Source organism: Crotalus tigris, unplaced genomic scaffold (assembly GCF_016545835.1).
Source record: "Crotalus tigris isolate CLP2741 ecotype Arizona unplaced genomic scaffold, ASM1654583v1 scf7180000018371.15429387391:27106975, whole genome shotgun sequence".
Taxonomy (NCBI): domain Eukaryota; kingdom Metazoa; phylum Chordata; class Lepidosauria; order Squamata; family Viperidae; genus Crotalus; species Crotalus tigris.
This window is the reverse complement of record NW_024096970.1, coordinates 7,427,337-7,452,205: the sequence shown is the minus strand read 5'-3', so window position 1 is coordinate 7,452,205 and position 24,869 is coordinate 7,427,337. Positions and strand designations below refer to the sequence as shown.

Genomic DNA, 24,869 nt, shown 5'->3' with positions numbered 1-24,869 from the left:
GCCACCTGTCCACTGATCTTGAAGAGACTCACAGGGACATTTAATCCACTATAGGCCCTCACCCTGAAGCCCCCCAAATCCTGTTTAATTCCAATTCCATTGGAAGTCATTGCCCCCTATACTTAAACTTGCTCTCTACTGTTATAAGTTATTTAGTTCTGCATTGAATAAAGAGATTCTTTGTTCCTTCAACCAATACTAGGACAGCTGCTGTAGCTTTAAAAAAATTCTGTTTTTCATCTTTAGGGAAATATTTTACTTGATTTTTTTTCTGGTGGAACCAAATAAACTACTATTTTGCCTCAGTTGTGTTGTCTTCAGTTCATCTAGCCCAGCTCTCTGAATATACAAGAATTTTCTTTCAGGTGCTGAACATGCTTAGGCAGTATTTTATTTGTTTACTTGTTTGTTTGTTTTCACAAAGGTTTGAAAATACAAAGTTGTTCACAGTTAAATAATGCCTGTGATTTATCTCCTGGACATGAATTGTTCAATAAGAGTTTCAAGAACCTTTGGAGGAGATAATGGGTTTGGCTTCCACCCTAAGGCAGATTCCATGTTGAACGATATTAGCTCTTGACCCGGCCTCTGCTTTTAATCCACCCCACCTCCTTGTGAAAAAAAAAGTTTTTAAAAGCCAGATGTGATGGCAAATTAGTTCTGGAAGCTGATTCTCTTCCTTGAGTGGTTTGATTTGGATGGGGGCTGAGATTTATTTCTCCCTGTATGTACTTCTGTGACTGTCTGTATTTGGCAAGCCGCAGTTTATTCAGCTGTCCATTCTCCTGCTTAATCTGGGGTCTTAAAATAAAAACAAACAAGCGGATATTCAGAAAAAGGACACAGCATGGAGACACCGAAAAGTATTTGTTCCTACACTTTAGCTAAGAAAACACTTCACTGGTCCCATGCATTGATTCTCTCCTATGGTTAAAAGAGCTCCAATTAAAAGAAAACTGCATCAGGGGATTGATCGTTTGAGTTCTAGTTACCCCAAATAAAGCCAGCTAATTCATGCTCAATACACAGCCAGGGATCCAGAACAAAATTCAGGAACAGTAGGAAGCTTTGCCTTAGTAACAAAATGTAATGTGTAAAAACCATCAGAGACTTCCAATGTGTTTCTGTACATATGAGAATTATGATTTCTAATTTTGTTCCAATACGTTTTTAATAAAAAGAACCCACAAAATGTTGAAGTTTCTGAATTTTAGCATATCCATGCACAGAAGAAAACTTGCCACAGAGATGTAGAACATCTCTTTTATTACTTAAGTACAATATTACTTAAATTTGTAATATTGAAGGTATCAACAGAGGCGTTAGCCTCTGAGAATCATTCTTTCATTTGCCACCCTATTCCTATTTCTGGGATCAGCAGGCTGTTTTTATGAAGAGTTTCGAAGCTATGTAGGAGAGATGCAGGAAATCCTCATATTAGTTTCAAATAATTAAGATTCAAATGACTGAAGTTCGGGATAGGTCTTGAGATCACCTTGCCTCATACTGTTGTGGTTGTTGTTGTGAAGTTGTGTCTGACCTATCGCAACCTCATGGACAATGTTCCTCCAGGCCTTCCTGTCCTCTACCATCTTCTAGAGTCCATTTAAGCTTATGCCTACTGCTTCAGTGACTCCATCCAGCCACCTCATTCTCTGTTGTCTCCTTCTTCTATTGCCCACAATCTTTCCCAGCATTAGGCTCTTCTCCAGTGAGTCCTTCCTTCTCATCAGGTGGTCAAAGTATTTGACCTCATACTGTATCAGTAGGTAATTTAGTTAGCCATATCTAAGAGGCAAATAAATGTTTATTATATCCAGAAAATACTAAGTTCGACCTCAGCTTTTCCACTTGCTTTTTTAAAGGTAGTAGATAGTGAGTAAGACTGAATTCTTAAAATAATGCTAGCAGAGTGGACAACCCTGGGCTCAGCCTGCTCTTTTTGTGATAAAGTTTATAGCAGCAGATTCTTAAGAGTGGAAACGGGTGAGTGACATATAACCCTAGGGCCAAAAAGAATCTCTCAATCTCTTTTCTGGGAAATTGAAATTGTTTTTCACTCTTTTAATACATGGAAATTATAATGTAAGCCCTACAAAAGGCTAAACATAATTTAAAATAAAAATAACAATGAACCAAACAAATTTTACATGTCTCATGTAAACGTGTCTCATTTACCAAGAGCTCACAGGCTCTCCAAGGTTTAACTTCACCCCTGGCCACAAGTCCTAATCTAAAATTTTCTTTTCTGTTTGTCAGATGGTCCATCAAATCTGTTTAGATTGTGCCTACTAATGTATCATTTATCTGCTCATTTGTTTTTTCTCTGCTTTTTTGGCATAGGTACCTCAGGGATCTACCAGGGACCTAATAGCCTGACGGGTTCTGCAGGGTTCAGCACAGTGCACCAGGTACAACTTCAGTTTTTTTCAAGTATGAAAAGATAGTTCTTTTATATTGAAAATATTTATGAGCTGCCTTTCCTTTCCAGCCTCTTAAGTTGCCATCAACCAGTCGCTAGGAAAATGAATAATAAAATATCTTAGATTCAGATTAATAATAGAGTATTCAGCTCAGCAAATTCAAGCAAAGTCAATTGGTGAAAATGGCAGAAAAACAAAGAGCAACACATTAAAACTTACGTATACATTGTTGGTCCAACAATGGGCTCCAGACTTTCTTTTAAAAGACTTGACAGGTTGAAAGAGATGAAGATAGTTCTTCTGGCAACTTGGTCCTAGGCCAATAAGAATTTACCAGCACTTGAATGTGGTCCTAGAAACACACTGCCAACCTGTGTAATAATAAAATTGGTGTAATAAAACAATTGCAGATTCTGATCACTTCACTCCCATCACGATCTGGATTGCACTAGTTGAACTTCCTGATAAAATTTAATACATTATATTTATATTATTAGAGTGGTTGTAACTAAGATAAAGCTTCTTCTACTCTGAGTAGGAGCAAAAGATCAGCCAGGACAGGACAAAAAATTATATGAAATCCAAAAAGAGCCACAAGAATTGGATAAAATTATACATGGAACAAAAATAAAATTAATTAGCAATTTATACAAATACCTATTGAGATATAAAATGGAAGACGAGGTTGTCAAAGACACAATGATTAGATGGGCAAAAAATTTCGGATATAATATAGAATTGGAGAAATGGGAAAAAATATGGGAAATAAATATAAAATTGACTATGTCGGCAGCATTCAAGGAAAACCAGTTGAAAATGTTTTACAGATGGCATCTTCCACCCGCAAAGCTTGCCAAGATGTTCCAGAATAATTCGCCAACATGTTGGAAATGTAAAAAAGTACATGGAACATATTATCATCTATGGTGGACATGCCCAGTTGCAAAAAAATATTGGTCTACAATAAGAAAATGGATCCAAGAAATAATAGACCAACCTGTAGACTGGAAACCAGAGATCTTTTTGTTGGGTATTTTAAATAGAAAATATAGTAAAGAAATATGGTACTTAATTTTATATATAATAACGGTGGCAAGAATAGCATATGCACAGTGCTGGAAAAATGAGAATATACCATCAGAGGAAGAAGTAATAAGAAAAATCCTAGACTGTGCTGAGATGGACAAATTAACAAAAGAGATAAAAGAAAAGGAAGACACAGAGTATTATATAGTATGGAACAAGGTGTATTTCTGGTTGGAGACTAGAAATAATAGAGAAGAATAAATATGGAAAGGTCAAAAGTGAAAATATGTGTACAATAATTTATAATAATAATAATATGAATTATTCTTAGTAAGAAGTAGAATATGAAGGAAGAAAAATGTAAATAAGAAATAATGGGGCTATAAGGACAAATATTTAAAGAAGAATAAGGGGGAAATGTAAATATTAGATTACCGTTATGTAATTGCTGTAAAAAAAAGGAGGAGTATATATTGTGTGTGTATGTGTGTTATGTTTTGCTTTGTTCTGTTTTGTCTTGTTGGTTAAAAATAAAAATTAAAAAAAAAAAAAGATCAGCCAGAACAGATGTCGTCGTTTCTAGCTGACTTTTCAGATCAGTATCAGTTTCAAATTAGTATCAAAACTAAGTGATCAAACTGTACACTTAGCACTGTAAAAAGAATGCAGTCACATTTAACAGTATTACGGTATTAGAGATCTCTGTCTGAAGTAGTCTACAGTACAGTGATTCTGTTTGATTTAATAAAAATTATTTGTCTGGTCTTATGCATATATCAGTTCAAAGGGCCATAACCTCTATGGACAAAAGGTAGAAATGTGTAATGATTATATACATGTTAATAAAACTAAAATCAAAATCTCTTGCTGGTTCCATTCTCCTTATCAATAGCTCCATGTAGTAGTTGTTAATATGAGTGACAAACAGAGCTCTGAAGAGTTCTGTAAATCAAACATTGAGACAAGTCATCTAGTATCACCTTCTAGAAGTCATTGTTCAGGAAGGACTGGAACCATGATAAAATGAAAGTTGACATTACCATACTTCCTTAAGATGTTGTGATTCAGATAATAATTTATCATATCTTAATATTTGGAGATCAAAACAAGCAGCATGCCTGTGGACACTCACGGAGCTTAATAGCTTGACAGAAAAGTTAGCAATAATTGCTCTCAAAATTACTTCCTTCTCTTTCCCCTCCCTCCACGTCCATCTTTCCTTTACCCTCTCTTCCTACTCTGGCCAGCCTTGGTCCTTGGTCAACATTCATTTGCAATGATGAAAGCATTTCACACACTACTGTATGAACAACTTAAAAAGAAAAACGAGCAGTTTCCAACATTGTATAAAAATGTTTCTTTGCCATGCTTGGCTTTAGGTAATCATTGGTTGGTTTTGTTTTGCTTTGTTTTTTAAGCTTTAATGTATCACACGGCAACTTTTGTGAATATGAAACGGACAGGGAAGATGATTTTCCTGATTTTGTTTTCCTTTTATCAACTGCTATGTTCACCCTTGTATGTGTAAATCATATCTATAAATAAATGGTATAAATACATTATATTTAGAAAGGCTATATAAGAATGCTGGTTAAGTTGATGTAGTCCACATATGAAATCACTTTTCTTTTCTTTTTTCTTCACATAAATGCTGAAATGAACATTCAAGGCTAAATTCAAGTTCTATGGGACATAGAAATGTTAAGAATTACACTCTTAAATTCTTTTTCCATAAGCTTTGACAGCAGCTTCCTCTTGGACAAAAGGGAGTAGGAGATTTAGTCCATGGCAGACTAATTAAAAATACGATTTCAAGAAGAAGACCTCTGCCTCATTTTCAGATCTGAGTGAGCAATCACCAACCCCTGGGCTGAATACATTTCAGCATCCTAGATACATTTTTGCACACACCCCTTACAGAGTGCCAGCTGATCTGTGAATTTGTAGTTCAATTATAAGAGATGACCAGAATAGAATTTCTAAAAATCTGTTTAATAAATTATATATATTGGCTATGTGCAGGTTGTTTTGCTTGCATAGAATAATTAAAATTATGTCTCTTTTTTCAAAGGAGTATTCTTCCTATCCCAGCTTCACCCAAAGCCAGTATTCACAGTATTACAACTCTTCCTACAGTTCATCATATATGTCTGCAAATAACATTAGCCCATCAACCATCCCAACGTCACCTTATTCTCTCCAAGAGTCATCACACAACGTTAGCAGTCAGAGCACTGAATCACTTCCTGGTAAGGGCTTCAAACTAGAAATGTATTTTTCATTATTGATACTATAGATTAATCTCTTAAACCACAATTTCAGCCAGGGCTTAGGTGCAGATCCTATTTTTAGAGACACGTGGGACTTAATTTTGCTATTAAGAATAACTATACGCAAAAGATTTTTGTTTGTAACATTTGTTTGTGATTTTTTTAAAAAGGAAGAAAATTTACATTTAGTTTACTTTGTGATTTTCCCTAAAACAATAATTGTTGTATTTCTTTTAAAGAATGCATTTCTGTACATATTAATATATAATAATATTATTTGGAAACCTCACAACAGTCTCAGTATTATGGTTGAACTACAGTAATGGTGATACCAGGCTAACATTACAAAGCATAAACAAAGCCTTGGTCATTCGCTAATAATTATTCTATACTTAAAAATAATAGGAAGAGCTAAAGAATTGGCAGAAAAATATGACTGTTTCATCCCTTTCAAGAGAGAAAAAAAATCAGAATATTTTATAAACTTATGTCTCTAATTTATGCTGTTGGAATGATTGTTGCTTTGCTATTTTCGGCAATTTGTTGAAACAGCCTAAGAATAATAACTTAGGATGTTACTTTAAGTCATATTCCTGTTATAGGTGAATATACAACATCTGTAAAAAGCATAGAATCTGACCGGCAGCACAGAGGGACCGATGGAAAACTACGAGGACGATCAAAAAGAAGCAGTGATCCATCCCCGGCAGGAGACACTGATATTGAGGTAAGAATAATAAGGTTTTTTCTTATTCCTTTCTTTGGTGCTTAAATCTGGCATCTCCAACATGGTATTATGAGGCACTAATGTGATCCCAGATTCTTCATTATGCCGACTAGGTTCACTGACCCACCTGAATTTTAATTTGTCTGAAACCTTCCTTTAACTCCAAAGATGAAAAACTAGCATGTTGCAAAGCAAAGTGGCCTTCTCCAGCATCAGCTTCACTTCCAAGAATGCTTGCGGGACCTTTCTTAAAAAATGCTACAGTCCAATGCTTGCTTTAGAACTGCCCAAGAAAAAAATGTTAGAGAAAACCGGAGGTAAAATTGTCCTTGGGGGCAATGGGGGAGGTATGGCAGGTAGCATTTTGGGAAATCAGTGCTTTATAATTGCTTATGTCCCAATGGCAGCTGTTTTGTGAATGGGCACGTGTCCTCCCCCCTTTTGGAAGAACACCCACAACCTTATTGTTAAGATTTATATTTGCCCACCAGCTTAAAAAGTTAGAGATTTTGCCTGAAATAAAATGTAGTACTATGAATGATGTATGCCGAGAACAAGGCAGTGAATGTCTGGTTTATGAGGAACCATTGAAGGTGGTTGAACATGTTTAGGAAAGAAAAAGGTGAAGAGTCACATAGTAGTTGTCTTTATGTATCTGAAGGGGTCTCATGGAGAAAGAGAGGTAGATTATTCTGCATTGTCCAAATGTCTATAACATTCCCAATCTTCAAAAACCCAAAGAAAATATGAATAACTTTATAAAAATAAAGGCCAATTTAACTTTTTCTGGGCAGCTGGCCATTTATTTTCAATGAAATATTTCTAGAGTGACTTGGCATTAGAGAGTTATGCTTTGCTTTATATCATGCTAATATTGTAGTTGAAAAGGAATTTATTAAAATTTATGAAAAGGATAGTGGCAAACATCAAATGAGATGCTTATTAACTTAGGGGAGACCATGTGCATTGCAATGGGATTCCAAACATATTTGACGGCAGCCTTGTCTTCACCTTTCTATTTTAAATGAAAGAGAAGGGAATGCATCTAATCTAAGTCTCAAGTGGTTTTTAAAAAGTAATACATTATTTATTGATGTGACACTCAATATTCAAAGAGGCTAATCCTTTAAAATACAGTAAAAAACAGAGGGAAGGTGAGTGAAAAATAGTCAAGGAAAAAAGTAAAAATTTCAGAAGCATTGTTGCAGTATATTGGGACTAGAAAATTGTTCTAACTACTTCAAAGAAAAGGGTGCTTTTGTTTGTTTGGCCTTAGATTTTGGAGCAGTTTAAAATAAATAAGGGAGGCATCTCAAGGAAGCATTCTTCTGGGACTCTGACAGCAAGAGGAAGCTGTGACGGCAAGAAGAAACGGGTGAGATATTTTAGGAACAGGAAGTTTTCAAATAGCTGAAGTAATGCCCCACATAAGCATGATCACTGAGAGGAAGCAAAGAGGTTCTTATTTACATAGTTATGTAATCCAAAATTAGTATATTTCTGCCAGTAATTAGTATATTTTTTCTCTATTTTTCCACTCCTATGACAGCGTGTGTTTGTATGGGACCTGGATGAGACGATAATTATTTTTCACTCCTTACTCACGGGAACCTTTGCCTCCAGATATGGGAAGGTACTGTTGAGTTCACTTGTGTTATTTTCCAGTGTTACTGTTTATTCATTGAGAATTGTAAGAGTAAAGGCAACAGAATCCTAACCAATGTTACTCATCTAGTATATCAATGAAGATTCTCAGTCATCCAGGTTGTCTGAAAGTTCAGTTATGGCAACAGAACTTACTTTAACAATGTACTTATACTTAGAGTTGTATTTGAAAAGTCAAGTTCATAGTTTGAACTTAGTACTGGATTCACCTTTAAACAAGAATACCTGGATGTCAGCAATGAGCAGGAAAGTTTGTTTTATTATTTATTTATTTAATTATTAAATTATGCCCCCATCTCGCTGATATAGCAACTCTGGCTTATAATATGATAAAAAGTAAAAAAAAAGTCGGACAATTAAAATAGAGGAAAAATAAAAAAGCTAAAAAACGAGATGATGGGTAGTCTGAGTGTGTGCATCTTTTCTACCCAGTCAACCACCCCCAATGTAGCAGACCCTTGTTGAGGTCCCAGATGAAGCAGAAGAACCAAATTTTCAGAGTATGGGGGGGCGAACGTCTCTGCCAACAGGAGAAGATACTTCTGCATCGCTTTTTTGAAATGCTTGAAGTTATCCTTTGTAATGCTAAGGAAGTTGGACATGTTTCTAAATGTACGATCTCTACAAGTTACCTTTCAATTTTATAGAAAAACTCATTCTGCACCCTCCAGCTATACCGCATCCATCTAACATTACAGTGAGGCATATTAAAAATATAACTCAGGTTAAAAATTATTACACTTTTGTCACTTTTTACCAAAATGTGATTAGAATCTTCCTGCAAAGATTTACAAACGTGTCTAAAACCTGTTTCACAATTGTTTGTTTTTGAAAATTGGATGTTGACAACATTGTGGAACTTCAGACATATTCTTTGCTCTCATATATCAGGTGCAAACTTGGCTTTGCCACAAAATAATTGCATTTTTCCGTGCAACATTTAACTAGAGGGTTTCTCTGCAAATATTATAATGTGCATAATTTACAGATTTTACATCTCTACAAGCTCCATGAAATACTTAGAAAAAGTAACAGAACTCTAAAGTAAGCAAGTATTAACTTGTAGAATACTTTTTTTATCAATAAAGAAAAAATAAGTTTGTATTCTTTTGATATTAGATCATGTTGCTTCTTTCATGTGGTATGGAGAAGGCTGTATTTGCTATTTATTAGAATGGGATTACTAACTTGGCAGTGATTTAAATAGACTTGACTATTGTAGCAATGACTGCAGAAATAAGATTTGACATCATTTTATGATTCTACCAGCTGCTGTTAACTTTATGATGGCTACAACAATAGGGATAAGTAAACCAAAGCTTAGATTTATTGCCCTCTTTAAAGTTTGAACTCATGTAAAAAGATCCAAAATGTCGATGATACAGAAAATTTCTGAAGCCTGTTTACGTATTCTAATCTTTCCCTGTGAAAAGAGAGCACATTTGTTTAAAATGTTGGTTGCTTGAAACTTAAATGCTCCAGCAACAGTTACAAATGAAATACTGAATATTATGCATAGTGTTTAATTTAAGTACAAGTATTTCTTGACTTATGTTCACAATTGGGACAGGAATTAATTTATTTAAAATATTTATATTGCTGCCCATCTTTTAACCAATTCTGGGAAGCCCAATAAAAAATCTGAGTCATTAAGTAAAACAGTCATTAAGCGAGGTTTCACATGACTGCTTTTCTCAAAACCCGCAATTCCAGATGGCAGATGGAGTTTGAGATAAGGAATGTGTTGATGCCTCAGGAGAGTGGAGGAGACCAGCATTAAGCTCATTTCATGGAAGTGACACATGGATGTTTTGCTGGGTAAAATTTTTTGAAGCGCTAAGGAAAAGTCCTGCTTTTGGACTCAATAGTCAAATCTCATGCCAAGCTTTTCCATTAGAACTTATTAGGCAATAAATACTAGGAAATTATTCTCACACAAAATGACCTGGTAAAGATTTTGCAATCCATTTTAATCACTCTATTGAAAAGCAGTATTTCTTCAGACAGGTTGTTAATGGGAAAAAAAATAAAGTCAAGGTAAAAGATTTACATAATGATAGAAAAAACAGAGTTAAGGCAGAAATAAGTATACAAAGGTAAGAAATGAATATAGCAACCACTATGTTCTGCAGGAGATAATTAGCTATCAGTCTTAGAGTGTAATCAAAAGGAAAAAAACATGAAAGACTTCGAAAAAACTTCTTATGCAGTGATTTTCCCCCCATACAAATAACTGCATGCGCTCACCTTCCCTTTGCTAATTGTGGCAAGGGTGAACTTACATTAGTTGTGCTAGTTCTCATACTCTATACTCAGTAGATTTCCCATGCAAATCTTGCAATATAATCCATCATTAATTACACATGACAGGCATTAATTCCCCAGTTGCAAAACCAGTATATATTAAAGCAAAATCTCTGGACAACTGAGGTCAGCACAAGATTTGCGAACACCTGGTGTATTTTGACATTGTTCTAAGTTTGTCTTCTTTTCTCTTTTCTAGCTTTTTGATCTCAACAGGTGGGCTAGAAATGGGAAAGTACATTATGCTAATATTTTTTTGGTACTAAGCAGCAGAAAAGGAAACACAATCGGAGTGAAGTAATGATTTTCCATGGGAGAAAAAAAAATTACCTACTAGCTTTTAAAATAGCTTTTCATGCCCATAAGAGACTTTAATTGCTGGAATTCATCTCTTGTTCATATCCTGATCTCTTTTGTTCTAGAATTACTTTACACGAAAGTTCTAGAAACTTCTGAAGTTTTACCTGGCAAATATTTCATAGTTAGTGATGAGCCACTAACTTCACATATATTAGTGGTGTGCTGAGAATGCAGGAAGGCAGGATAATAATCAAGTGGTGTTAAAATTATAACTCAGTCATTGTTTGCTGCCATATTGTATGGTTTCAATCAAAATGGGCAATTTGTGGACTTTCCAAAATCTTGCAATACATGGGATATGCCCCAAAGTACATATTTTAGCTTGTTTCTTTAAGGTATGGCATATATGTACATTGAAGATTGGTTCTGCCAGTTTGGGCCCTTATGAAGGGGTTGACAGTGCTTGAAGGCTCCTATTCTCATCAGTGCAATGAGACCAGCTGCCAGAACTTGGTCTCTCATTGGCCAGCTTTTGAGCCTGTTTGGTACTGGTACTCTGTGTCCTATTTCATGGGAAAGTTATACTGGGCCTTTAATCACCCATGTCAGTGCTTTGGGCTTTGCTTAGGATATCACTGTCACCAACATTCTACTTTACCACCAACATTCCCTTCCATTGCCTATGAATTGCTTGTGTCTTTTTTGAAACTTCAGCTCTCAGCTTCTTCTGTCTTCTTTCTTGGCCTTTTTCCAATTCTTCCCTCTTTTTGGTCTTCTCCTTCAATGATGCACAACCAAGCCTCTTTTAAAGGACAGGCTTGCAAATTTGAAAGAGAAGGAGCCTGTGAAGAAAAAGAGAAAAGGAAAGATGAAGGCATGGGCATTTTCCATCAGTACCTACCCTTCTCTTTATAAATGCTGAAAGTAGAATAACAAGAGTTGGAAGGGACCTTGGAGGACTTCTAGTCCAACCCCCTTCTCAGGCAGCAAGCCCTATACCATTTCAGACAAATGGTTGTCCAATCTCTTCTTAAAAACTTCCAATGTTGGAGCATTCACAACTTCTGGAGGCAAGTTGTTGTACTGATTAATTGTTCTGTCAGGAAATTTCTCCTTAGTTCTAGGTTGCTTCTCTCTTTGCTTAGTTTCTGTCCATTGCTTCTTGTCTTGCCTTCAGGTGCTTGACTCCTAAAGGAATAGCTTGACTACCTCTTCTTTGTGTCAACTCCTGAGATATTGGAACACTGCTATCATGTCACCCCTAGTCCTTCTCTTCATTAAACTAGATATACCCAATTCCCAAGTGTCTCAGCAATAGCAGCACTTGGTCTACCTTGTCTACACCTAAGCAGTCTTAGGCCTCTAATAACTGGCTGGAAAGCCAGCAGAGAATTTCAGGCTAGATTGGAAAGATAGAAGCAAGAAGTTCCAAAGTCCAGGAGCCATATCAGAGAGGTTCTGCCACCTGTATAGAAGATACCCTATACAGTCTTTTTTGTTACATTCTTACCAGACATGTATTTGAACTTGACAAAGTAGTGCCTTTTTGTGAACTGTATGAGTTAAGAATACAGTTATATTATGAATAATTACTTTCTTAAACAACTTTTCCAATACTTGTTTTCCTATAATATACTTTACTCAAAAGATAAAGCAGGATGGAGTACAATTTGTCACTGGATCATTCATGAAAAATTCTCATAAAAATTAGCAGAGCTGAGATTTAATATAATTTTAATGTAAGACAAAAGTAATTTTGTCTTAAAATTAATACCTTACCCCAAAAGCAGTGGAAATGTTGTTTGTACTTTTACTAGCTAAAACTTTACTTTTACTATTTCTGTACTAGGAAGAAGTAAAAACTGGCACTTAAAAAGTTAATTGTAGAGAGTCAGAGCCACTTGTTTGGTTTGTAAAGGTTCTCATTGCTTGAGTTCAGATCAACTAACTGCTTCTCCCTTGACCTCTGTTAGCCAATTTGGGTATTCTTTGCTTTGTTTGGGAATTGGTCTAATAAGTATGGGCCCCATCAGTGCTGTACAGGCATCTAAAGAGTCCTCTATTCCTTTGACAAACATGAGGCAAAGTGCTTAAAAGCATCTGTTTATTTTATTTCTTTAATGAGAAAACCCTCACTTTTCTTCCTGGTTCAGCTGTGTTTATTTACATTTTGTTACTCGTGTGCACTGGGTACCTTGGAATATTAAAAGCCACTGGAGCCTATTAGGAGACACCCCTCTTGAAAAATGAAACTTAGAAGGGAAAAGGGCAGAACAAGCCCTTCAAAAGAAAGACACAATTCTTTGGAATTCTCTCAAATAGATTATAAAAACAAATAAGCTTTAATTCATAAATGGGTGGATTAACTCAATATGAATGAAATTTGGAAAGGGTTTATTTAGGAATATGGAAATATTTACTTAAGGCAGATGGAAGCTGAATCATATATTCAGTGCTAAATAATAAAAGCATACAATGAATGCAGCAGCTTCAAGACATTTTGTCATTTGCTGTGAGGGTAGAGCAAGAGAACTGGAATAGAGTGTGCTATGACTGCGTAGCAATCTGAAATCTAAGACAAAGGTATGATTTGGTGCATGCATGAGCACCTCTTTGGCACCTCACATGAACATTTTAATCCAAATGCATCTCTAGCATTGTTTGGCCAATGCATTGTCCCAGAAAAAAATGGAGCTGTTTTATGTTTCAGACAAAAACTATGCACATGTTCATCTTCTAATTCACATTTTATTTTTCAGATCTAGTTCGCTAAATCAAGAGATGCACATAATAGGGTAACCTTGATGTTTGCATCTCTTGATTTAAAAAAGTATGGGAAAAAATTAAAAAAGGAAAAATGTTAGAATATGCAGGTAGTCCTCAACGTATGACCACAACTGAACCCAAAATTTATGTTGCTAAGTGAAACATTTGTTAAGTGAGTTTTGCTCCATTTTACGACTTTTCTTGCCACATTTGTTAAGTGAATCACTGCAGTTATTCAATTGGTAACGTGGTTGTTAATTGAATCTGGTTTTCACATTAACTTTGCTTGTTAGAAGGTTGCAAAAGGTGATCACATGACCCCAGGACACTGGACCTGTCATATAGTAAATGTAAGTCAGTTGTTAAGTATCCGAATGTAAATCACGTGACTATGGGGATGCTGGAACGGTCATAAGTGTGAAAAATAGTCATAAGTCACTTTTTTCAGTGCCATTGTAAACTTCGAATTGTCACTAAGTGAACTGTTGTAAGTTAAGGACTATCTTTATTTGACTTTCACGGGTTGACATGAAAGTAGAGAAGGCAAGGCATGATAATTAGAGTCGTTGCTGTTATCTCCATTATTGATGAGTAAAATACAGGTTTTCATTTGTAAATCCTAGCTCTCCAACAGGATTTTCCTTCTTAGTCTTTTCTTCCTTGCCATCTCCCAGGCCAGGTTTACTTTGAACAGCTGTTGTAAAATCCACTGAGTAGTTGATGAAATTATCTTTGAAAATATATGGATTAAAAATTATTAACAACATAGGAATTGCCTTTTGAAATAGTGTGCTTTTTGTGTTCCTTTTGTGGCCAGTGTGCAGAGATGCACATGGGCTACTTTTCCCCCTCTTTGGAGCTTTACTCAAAAATGAAAAGACTGGCAGAATAAGGATACACCTTCATATATGTCTGAAGGTTTCTCCTCCCTTGCACCTAACCAGGATACAAACATGCCCTGCCAATATTTTGTCACAGCTGTGTCTCATAAGAGGAGATGCTTTCTTCTCAGTTCCAGATTGTGAGCAGAGCAGTCTGAAGTCGCCCTCAGCTACATTAGAATTAATACAGTTTTTTCTCCTTTACTCTACCACTGTCCAAGGGCAACCTCAGCTTGTATAAAATCTGTTGGACTATTACCTGTGAAAGAAATCAGAGGACCGCAGTGGATCAAATACAAAATTGTAGAAGCAGAATAGGAATAAGCAACAGGGACAACACATTTCTTAGTATTAGTTTTGTTATATTCACATTTATTTAAATAAATGGAGGTGACTCTAGGCAGTTTATGTATTAGAGCCAAAATAAATAAGAAAATAAGAATAGTCTAAATGACCAAACTATGAACAACAGTATCCAATGGCACATTCAGGAAAAAAACAAAATGAAGCCCAATCATGATCACATGAAAGAAATCCAATAAGACTGTATGAATTATAAATAAATAAACCCACCAGTCCCAGGACATGTTAAAAGACTCAGATTTTTAAAGATCTGCAAGATCACAACAGGGGTGGAACCCAATAGACTTCAGGGAAGAAGAACCACAGGGAAGTTTTCTGCCAACTCAAGGATGGTTGGATAGGCCTCCAAATTAAGGGTGGGAAATGCCTAACAAAAACAGACAAGCTCTTTTCTTCATGCATATTGATTAGATTAGATTTACTAGAGCTGTCTAACCCGAGAAAGTCGCTGGGTGGTTTAGGGGGCATAAGTTAAAACCAGAACTAAAATATCTTGTTTGGACTACACACAGCATTCCCAACATTCAAAAACAGACCCAGTAGGGACCGGCCTGGAACTGGAATTTGTACCTATCTTGAGAGAGGCAGGATTCATACATTTCATAGGGCAGGGTTTGCAACAGAAAAGACACATGGAACATTTCATTGAGGGGAGTTGAAGGGCATTCACTCTGCTGGAAGGCACCAGATATGCAATAGAATAGTGATTCTCAATCTGTGGTACACAGTTCCCTGGGGGCCACGATGTCATAGGAAGTGCACAGTCTTGTATAAATATTATGATTTAAATCTTAAGTGAAGTCTTGGTGGTCCGTGGCTACAAAAGGTATCTAAAGGGGGTCCATGGTGAAGAAAAGATGGGAAACCACTGCAATAGAAGATACAAGCATTCTTGTATACAACATTTTCTTCCATTCAGTCTGATTGGAAGAGGAAAGAGGCAATAGTGTTTGGCATAACTGGGAGGAAACACCATACATATTCTTAAGGCAGAAAAAAAACTTTAATATTTCTCCTAGTAGTATTTTGTCTCATTAAGCCATTCTGCTATATACACAGTTGCCTCAATATTTGATAATGTATATAAAACAATTGATATGATTTTTTTAAAAATCTATTTTAAGCATTTGAAAGTATACTGCATTTTCCATTCTTCTGTATACAAGAATCTTATATTAATCTTGCTTGTGCCTGTGCCTCCTGGCAACCATTAATTTGCCATTATAAGAATTTGTTTTATGAAAAGATTCATGAATGCTTATAAAAAAAAACCAGTTGTCAAAAGAGACCCAGTCTGACTCTTTTATTGACATAAATAATTCCCTTAAGCAACATTTTAAAATAAATAATTAGAGAAGAATGGAACACAAGATATGGTGGAGGGAGGTAGAATTTGTTCTGGAACTCAAAACAAACTTGCTTAAATACTAAGTGGTATAATTGCTTTCTTATATTCTCATCAAGGCATAACATTCAATAACTAAAGAATAAAGCTAGCCTATCCTCACTCAGGCATGTGTCAGACTCTCTTTTTCTCCCCCTCCCAATCTCCTTTCTTTCTAGTTAATACAAGCAAACAAACTGGTTCCATTTCCAAGTAATTAAACCAAATTAAAACCATTAAACTCTTTGGTGACAACTTTATTATTAAAAGCTAACCACAAAGATGAGATTTAACTTGGAAGGCCTTGCATTGTGTAGTAATCTGCCTTTCACCTTTGGCTGACACCTCCAAGAGATAACCCCCCTCCCTGTAGAATGGAAATCTGACAAATACACTTAATTAATGCTTTCTTCCTGGTGGAACAGTCATTATTTGTTCATGGCATTAGCAAGTACTTGGCAGGAAGATAGAAAAGTCTGATTGTTTCAATACAAGAATAGCTGTGCTTGGAGCTTTGTGTGTGTGTGTGTGTGTGTGTGTGTGTGTGGCTTGTTTTTTGAAAAGCAAAAGAGATGTAGAAGTTCATGACAAACATTTGGAATGTCAGATGACTTGACACCTGGGTAAGATGGAAGAGCACTCAAGCCCTGCCCGTTCACAAATGGCAGCATACAAGTCTTAACAGTTTACCACTTAAAACCTAAGCCTGGCTGTGAATGATTTGGAAGTAGAAACTGAAAAGACAAAGAGTGACTTGCGTTTGAGAGATTGCCAAAGATAAATTTGCCTTCAGCTTCCTGCTACAATTTCAGCAAGGGCTCTACTGGTGACGATGGAGGAAGAGGAGTTGGGGAAGAATTGCCAGCAGAAATCCAACCAAATTTATATGGATAGGGGCAGGTGGTTAAAAAAAATGGAGAGAGAAATCACTAGATACATTTTTAAAACAAGTCTAAGCAAATGTTTGTTTGTTGTCTGTTTTCAAAATAAAACTAAGAGCCTGAAGTGAATTTTATTTTGGGACAGTGAGTTTCATAGTCATGCTAATAAACACAAGGGAGGAACTCCAGCAGAATGTTGCAAACAGGCCTTTCATACACTCATATTCCTTAGTTCACATTCACCTTCATCTGTGCAATGGTCTCTCAGTGAGTGGAACAATTTTTCTTTTTTTCAGTAAAGAGGAGCTTCAAGAACTTAATAAACGTTCCCATTCAAGCTAGGATCAAACAGATTATTCTGTTCAAAGCTTTAACTCTGAATATTTATTATAGAGCAAAGCACCGATTGTGGAGGATAATCTAAATGGGACCACATGTGTAAATCTCTGGCAATAATCTTTCCTATCCACCACCATCCTGATCAGTATTGAAGTCACAAAGTGTGACATCAGTACTACTTGACTTTCATGGGGATGTTGCATTTTTTTTTTAAGCTAGAGTAGATTTTTGAAGATAGAAAACCAGGTTGAGCCGCCTATAAATTCCATTGCATTTTATTTGCACCTGTATCTGTATGGTGATCCTCCAATAAGATAAAAATCACATTTTTAATATCACAATAACCTTCAAGATTAAGCCAGAATATCCAAGGCTATATGATTTCCCAATTTCATGGTGATCTGAACTTCTTCTTCTGATCTTAATGTCTATCATTAAAATTATTCCTTTGGAAAATAAGAAAATGAATTAGGATTCCTATGAGAATGACCAGTTCAGAGATGGTACTGTGGATTCTATAGGTAAAGTAATAGGGTCACACAAAATTATTCAGATGAACTCGTCACAAAGCAAGTGAAGCTACTACTTAAAGTAGTTAGGCCTATTCTCACACTACATGGAATTATTTTTGAAATAAGGGTCCTGAACCCTTGATCAGGGCTCAAGCATTTCTCTTGATTAGTTTTGCACACCCATAATAATTACTGATAGCACCCAGCAAAACACAACTTCTTATGTACAGGTTCTAGCTTATAGGCATATAGGATGGGATTTTTATCACGAACAAGAATATGCAAGGTATGCAAAAGTTTTAGAAGTGTTTCAGATGTGTGAGCACAATCACAACATTTATAGCCTATTCATCAAAATAATCCTTCTTTTATAGCAGAAATTGTCCTTTCAGAATTAAAGCCCATAATATTTACTTTTCTGAACTTTCACTCTGAGAGTCAAAACTGATAGGTAGAAAAACATAAATAGCTTTTATTTTTCCCCAATAGGACACTACTACATCAGTTCGGATAGGCCTCATGATGGAAGAAATGATTTTCAATCTTGCAGATACACATCTGTTCTTTAATGACCTGGAGGTAGGTACTAATTTTGTTTCATTTTATTTCTTCTATCGTCTAACTGGGAATTTTGAAAACTGGAGGGCATTAGATTGGAGGTACTGGCTCAAACAATTATCATTTGCTTCTTTTCCTTCTTCCTTTTATCAAGCGAAGCAAAAAAATCTAAATAAGGTTCAACTTAATCACAGCCTGGGGCTTCTCCACCGAGGACTACTTTGAAGGTTGCAGATGATTCTTGGTTCATGTCCCATGTATCAAAGTGAGGAAAAGAAAACTAAAGCAGATTTGCATACATTTTTGCTTCAGTAATCTTCCTGTTACATAATGCAAGTATGGAAGTCACTAAGCTAGTTAATAATAATCAAATGGAGATAATTATCACAACTTAATAAGAACTACAGTGAAGGTGCTTCTTCTTATTTGGCATATTTGCTTTTTTGTTTCATTTAGTAACAATATTAACAATTTTACTGCTTCACATCTGGGCATTTGCTGTTTCTAAATAAATCTTGGACCATAAAAACCATCTAAAGAACAACATATATGTGGAGTCCTTGATGCTGTTTTCTTGCAGATGTTTCATTACCTGACTGGATAACATCATCAATTCGTTGATTAGTGCACTGATGATGTTACCTAGTTGGGTAATGAAACGTCTGCAAGTAAACTACCCAGCTCAGAGAGCATCAAAGACTCCACAATTCAACTCTGAGCTACACATATTCTCTTCTATTGGAATAATATATCTACTATGAATACCATAGCAACCATGCAAACAAGATTATCACACTCCCAAATTCTAATATAGTTAGAGAGAGAAAAAGTTTTCTTCCCTCTACTTAATTCATTTCTACATAATAAGAAATTTAGGATTATGACCTGTGGTATATAGTCCAAGATTGCATACTTCCTCTGTAAATTATGCAAACTGCATACCTTATGTAAACTTTAGTTGATCTGGTCATTGAGCAGACATCAGCTCTGTTCATTCATAGTACAGGCACACAGAACCAGGTCTTTAAGATCTTATTAAAGGCCTTCGGGGTTGGGAGCCATCATGATCTCCAAAAAGAGAATTTCCACAAAGTGGGTACTACAGCAAAAATAGCTTATCTGCTATGGGGTGGGAGAGAAAGAGAGATTTAATGACCCCTCAGCAGCACCTTGCAGAGCAAGTTACACTAGTCCAATGCAAGGTGACAAAAACCTGTGACTATTGCTAGCATATATGCAGTAATCAGCCCAGTTGAAGTTGAGTAAAGCTTGCATATGTTCCTATACTAGGAAACATAGGTCAAAGAGACCCTCCAGAATAGAGGTCTGCTTCTTCAGGAGAGTACACCGTCATCCAGAACCAGATAAAACTGTCCTGATATCAGATTGTTTCTGGATTAGTAAGCACTCCATCTTTCTGGCATTAAATTTAAGTTTAGTATTTCCCATACAATCCCTCACAACCGTAGACACCAAGTGAGAACTGCTTGGCCACAGATGGAGATAAAGGGTTAAGTATTATCAGCATAATTTTAAATATGCTCCTTTTTTCTTTCTATTTTACCATTGTGAAGACTGAAGACAATTTTAAAATACTTTAGACTGTTATAGTGTTTTACTAGGTTAAATAATAGCTAAAGTTCAATATGTTAAGCACAAAATTTAACACCTGAGAGCTATGTATTAAAAATCTGGGTATTTCCAGTATAATGACACATGTGGCAAACTGGGTCCTCTGACTAAAATACACAGCCACAAAATACAGTTACAGAGCTAAAATTATACTCAGTTTAGTTTACCCAGCTGAATGGAGCAGTTTGCGTTGTGTTGTGGTTGAAATATCCGTGGATAACATAGCATTCCTTTCAATAGGTTACCAAAGAAAATAAACAACTTTATAACATCAATTTATTTCCATGAATATTTATATTGCACCCATAATTCTTAGATTCTACTTATTAATAGTAATTTCCACCTATTAATACTTTTAAGTCAAAATTCTGAGTATTTTCAAAGTAAAATACATGCAAAGGTCCCGGTTTGATTTTTATTAGTATTCACTACAATGAATACAGCATAATAATAGTATACAGTATAATAATACAGTTAATTCAGTGCAATTGGGATATTTCATGATGGAAATGAGTGTGCAGTTTTTCCCAAAACATGTTGTTTATTAATTCACTAATTTTAAAAAATTCTAAATAGAAACTATGAAGACCCTTGTGCTAAATGGGAAATACAGACTGAAACCCCCCCCTTACTCTCTCTCCCTCTCCCTCTCTCCCTCCCTCCCTCTCTCCCTCCCTCTCCCTCTCCCCCCCCCTCTCTCTCTCTCACACACACACAGGGGCTCACAGACACACACACACACACACACACACACACACACCAGAGTACAGAAATCATGGGAAGGAAGAGAGACCCATTGGTCCTGATGTAACTGCATTGCCCCTGTCTGGAGAAAGAAAAAAAAAAAGATTTTCATTATATAGGGGTTATTCTGGGAGTTGAAGTCCATACATCTTAAAGCTGCCAAGATTGAGAACAGAATATTTTATCCCCTCTTTGAATTATAGCTCCATTCCTAATTGTGCCTCTTTAATGACTGCTATTTATAGTTAATAAAAGATGTATATCATATTATTTGGCCCTCACTTCCTTGCTAATTAGAGGCTTAAATCAAAGATAATTTGGCTCAGGGCTTGTGATTTTGGATACTAAAACACCAGGGACAGTAGAAATGGGACAAATACACCTCTTCTGATCAATGAGGGTCTATCATTCTTTAATGGAAAATATCAAAAGAATTTTAAAAAGGGTTTAAAAATATATCCTTTTTTCCCACTTCAACGAAGAGCCAGTTTGGTCTAGTGCAGAGGTAGACAACCTTGGCTCTTTTATGACTCGTGGACTTCAACTCCCAGAATTCCTGAGCCAGAGTCATTTTTCTGAGCAAAAGTGCTTTCCTCATCAGCTTGCTTTTACTCCTAAAGGATAAATGTATATTTACCTAGGAAGAAATGCTTCTGGGAACTTTTGATCAGAGGAAATGGCGAGAGTTCATTAGATTGGTAGACCTGCACTATAACCTAAAAACAAAACAGTACATTAGATGCTCTGAAGGTCTCATCAAGTCTGGCCTAAAGCAGGAAAGATTCTTGAAAGAAAAGAATACTAAATATGAAATACGTCACACCACCATCAAGTGGTTTAGGAAGGGATGCACAACTGATTTTATCCCACAAGCACAGTTGTATATTAGTATGTATGAAAGAACTATAAGATTGTACGGTGGGGATAAGAGGCATCAGATTAGGTTTTCCATCCAGCTCAGATGGCAATATAATCTTTTGTTGTTTCAGTTGCATAGGAAGTTCCTTCAAGTGTAATCTCAACTTGGTTTTGTATTTTTTTAAATCCCAGTTTACATATTAACTATTTCATTAGTTAAATCGGTTTGCCTCATTGGAATAAACTGTGTTTTAGTTAAAAACAATACTTTAAATCAGGACTGGAGAATTGACCCATTAATTCTTTGTAGGTTCTCCTCCCCCGCCCCAGTACTTCCCAATTCTGCAAAAGAAATTCAGCAACATATTGGTCTTGTTTTGGTGGTGTGATTTTTTAGTTCTTTGACTTTTTTCTCTCTAGAAATTTAATCCTTTGGGATTTCTGCTGATTAAAGTAAAGTTATTTGAATTTTAATTCAAATCCTTTGGGATTGAAACAACCTAGAAATAATGTTAAGTAAATAAAATTAATAAAACCTAAGTAAAGATCTCTGATCAGATTATATAATGGAATATTTCCTTATGTCTGCACATATGGGTAATGTTTTATTAAGACCAGTAAATTATTTGACTAGCAGATAAAAAATTTACCATTTGTGATTGATACCATTGATATCATTCTGATGCTTGTTAGTTGAATCCACAGTTTTATGGTTTTCTTCTTTCAAAATGTTGATTTGAACCTGATAGATTGTTTGAATTTGGTTAACCTATGATTCCTCCTTATTGATAAAGTCTAAGTATATGCTCGCTCTTGTTGAGTTACTTTCATTAGTTCACAGTAGATTACCCAATGAAATGTTTTAAATATTAAGACATAGTAACACATGCTTTGGGAGACCACAAGTAATACATGTAATAATAATAATAATAATAATAATAATAATAATAATAATAATAATAATAATAATAATAATATAATGGACTGGACTCAAGCAGAACTAAAAGCAATGGATAGGCAGACCAGAAAAATAATGACAATGAATCATGCCCTTCATCCACGCAGTGACATTGATAGACTTTATCTACCAAGGCAAATAGGTGGGCGTGGAATGCTACAAGTACATCAGATGGTTGAAGAAGAAAAAATGGCTTTGGAAGAATATCTGAAGAACAATGATGAAGATGCACTGAAATTAGTATATCAGGAAGGCTTACTAACTACTGGAGAGACCAAACTGGCCTTCAAGAAAGACCAAATGAAGAACAGAATAGAGGCATGGGAAGACAAAGCACTACATGGCCGATACATGAAAAAAATAGCTGGGAAAGCAGATAACAATAAAACCTGGCAATGGCTAAGAGCAGGAAAATTGAAGAAAGAGACCGAGGGACTAATTCTGGCTGCACAAGACCAAGCCTTAAGGACAAATGCATACAAAGTCAAAATTGAGAAGACAGCAACAGACAGTAAGTGCCGCCTATGCAAAGAAGCTGAAGAAACAGTGGACCACTTGGTAAGCTGTTGCAAGAAGATTGCACAAACTGATTACAAGCAGCGGCATGACAAAGTAGCAACAATGGTGCATTGGAAGATCTGCAAAAAATATCATTTGCCTGTAAGCAAAAACTGGTGGGATCATAAAATAGAGAAAGTCATAGAAAATGATAAAATTAAACTGCTCTGGGACTTCAGAATTCAAACAGACAAGCACCTGCAACATAACACCCCAGACTTAACAATTGTCAATAAGAAAGACAAAAAAGTCTGGATAGTGGACGTGGCAGTGCCTGGAGACAGCAGAATAGAAGAGAAAGAACTGGAGAAGATAACAAAATACAAAGACCTACAAATAGAAATAGAAAGACTGTGGCAAAAGCAAGCAAGGGTAGTACCAATAGTCATAGGCTCCTTGGGTGCAATCCCAAAACAACTGGAGCACCACTTGAACACCATTGGCATTGACAAATTCGCTATTAGTCAATTGCAAAAGGCGGCCTTATTAGGAACTGCTTCCATCCTGCGACGATACCTGTAATACCATCAAACATCCACATTGCCTATCCCAGGTCCTGGGTAAGGACTCGATAGGTAGACAAAATGCCAAATCCAGTCTGAACATCTGGCTGACTGTGCGATGATCGATAATAATAATAATAATAATAATAATAATAATAATAATAATACCTTGACGTGGTTGTGGGGCTTGTGTACTCTGAGGAAGATGAGAGCTATGCCAGAGGTTCAACCATAATGGACAGGTCTCATCAGAGGAGTCAGACAAAGAGTGTCTCTCCCATAAAAAATAGGGTGAGACGTAAATTGCAGAATGCCATACCGGCTCGGACGTCGCCCGGGTTAACAAGGTACGCACTAGATATTGGAGTTCCTGGATATCTGGTGAAAAATGGGTTACAGGACTCAGGACTGTGGGCTGAGCAACCAGGGCCAGCAGCTGCAGAACTACTGGAAGAAAAGGTGTTTACCCGTCGCAGATACACAGTGATGGAAAACAAAGAAATAATGATCTGTTACTACAGATCAAGTCCAACAAGAAGAGGATATCTAAAACGAATGCACCAGTTCTGGAAAGAATAACATCCAGAATCAGAAATAACAGAACAGAGACTAGCAGATCAAAGCCGATTTATAACACGAAACAAAATATTCACAGAAACAGAATTGGACGAACTGCAAAGGTTTACCCAGGGCAAAGAAATCAAAGCCTTACCAGAAGTAATTCAGAATGTAGAGGCAAACCAGGGGGAGTTGGCAGTGAAGGAATCTAGCAGAGATATACAACTGTTCTCATTTGGAAACAAGGCACCTCTACCTCAGGAAGAACAAAACCCTCTAACTAAAGAAATAAAAGAATTGAAACAAAGAATAACTGAGCATCTAGAACAGCACAAAAACAACAGAATAAGGCTACCTGCATTGAAGCTTGTTCCAAAGAAACAGCTAGCACAAGCATTAAAAGATGCAAATACTGCAATATCAAGTATAAGCACCAATTCACTGCAAGAAACAAACCAACTAATGTACAGCAAAGCTGCAGTTATAACTGAATACCTGGGATGCAAAATCAACAAAGAAGAAAAACAAACAAACAGTGCACCACAAAAATGGAAGGTTAGACTAGAAAATAAGATCAGCAAGTTAAGATCACATGCAAGCAAGCTAGAACAGAGGAAAGAAAAGAAGCTGAAGAACAAGAAGACCAAAGAATACCTAAT

The 24,869-nt window shown here is 36.0% G+C and overlaps 1 protein-coding gene across 4 annotated transcripts in view; it reads left to right on the top strand.

Annotated features, from left to right (window-relative positions):
* The window catches only part of EYA2 (EYA transcriptional coactivator and phosphatase 2), a 117,414-nt gene that overhangs the window by 77,943 nt on the left and 14,602 nt on the right, over positions 1-24,869 (top strand). For all 4 annotated transcript variants that reach the window (XM_039351265.1, XM_039351267.1, XM_039351264.1 and 1 more), the window contains exons 6-10: positions 2,344-2,411; positions 5,521-5,698; positions 6,322-6,446; positions 7,996-8,079; positions 18,331-18,420. In XM_039351265.1, the coding sequence (XP_039207199.1) occupies positions 2,344-2,411; positions 5,521-5,698; positions 6,322-6,446; positions 7,996-8,079; positions 18,331-18,420 (545 nt within the window). The remainder of the gene's footprint in view (positions 1-2,343; positions 2,412-5,520; positions 5,699-6,321; positions 6,447-7,995; positions 8,080-18,330; positions 18,421-24,869) is intronic.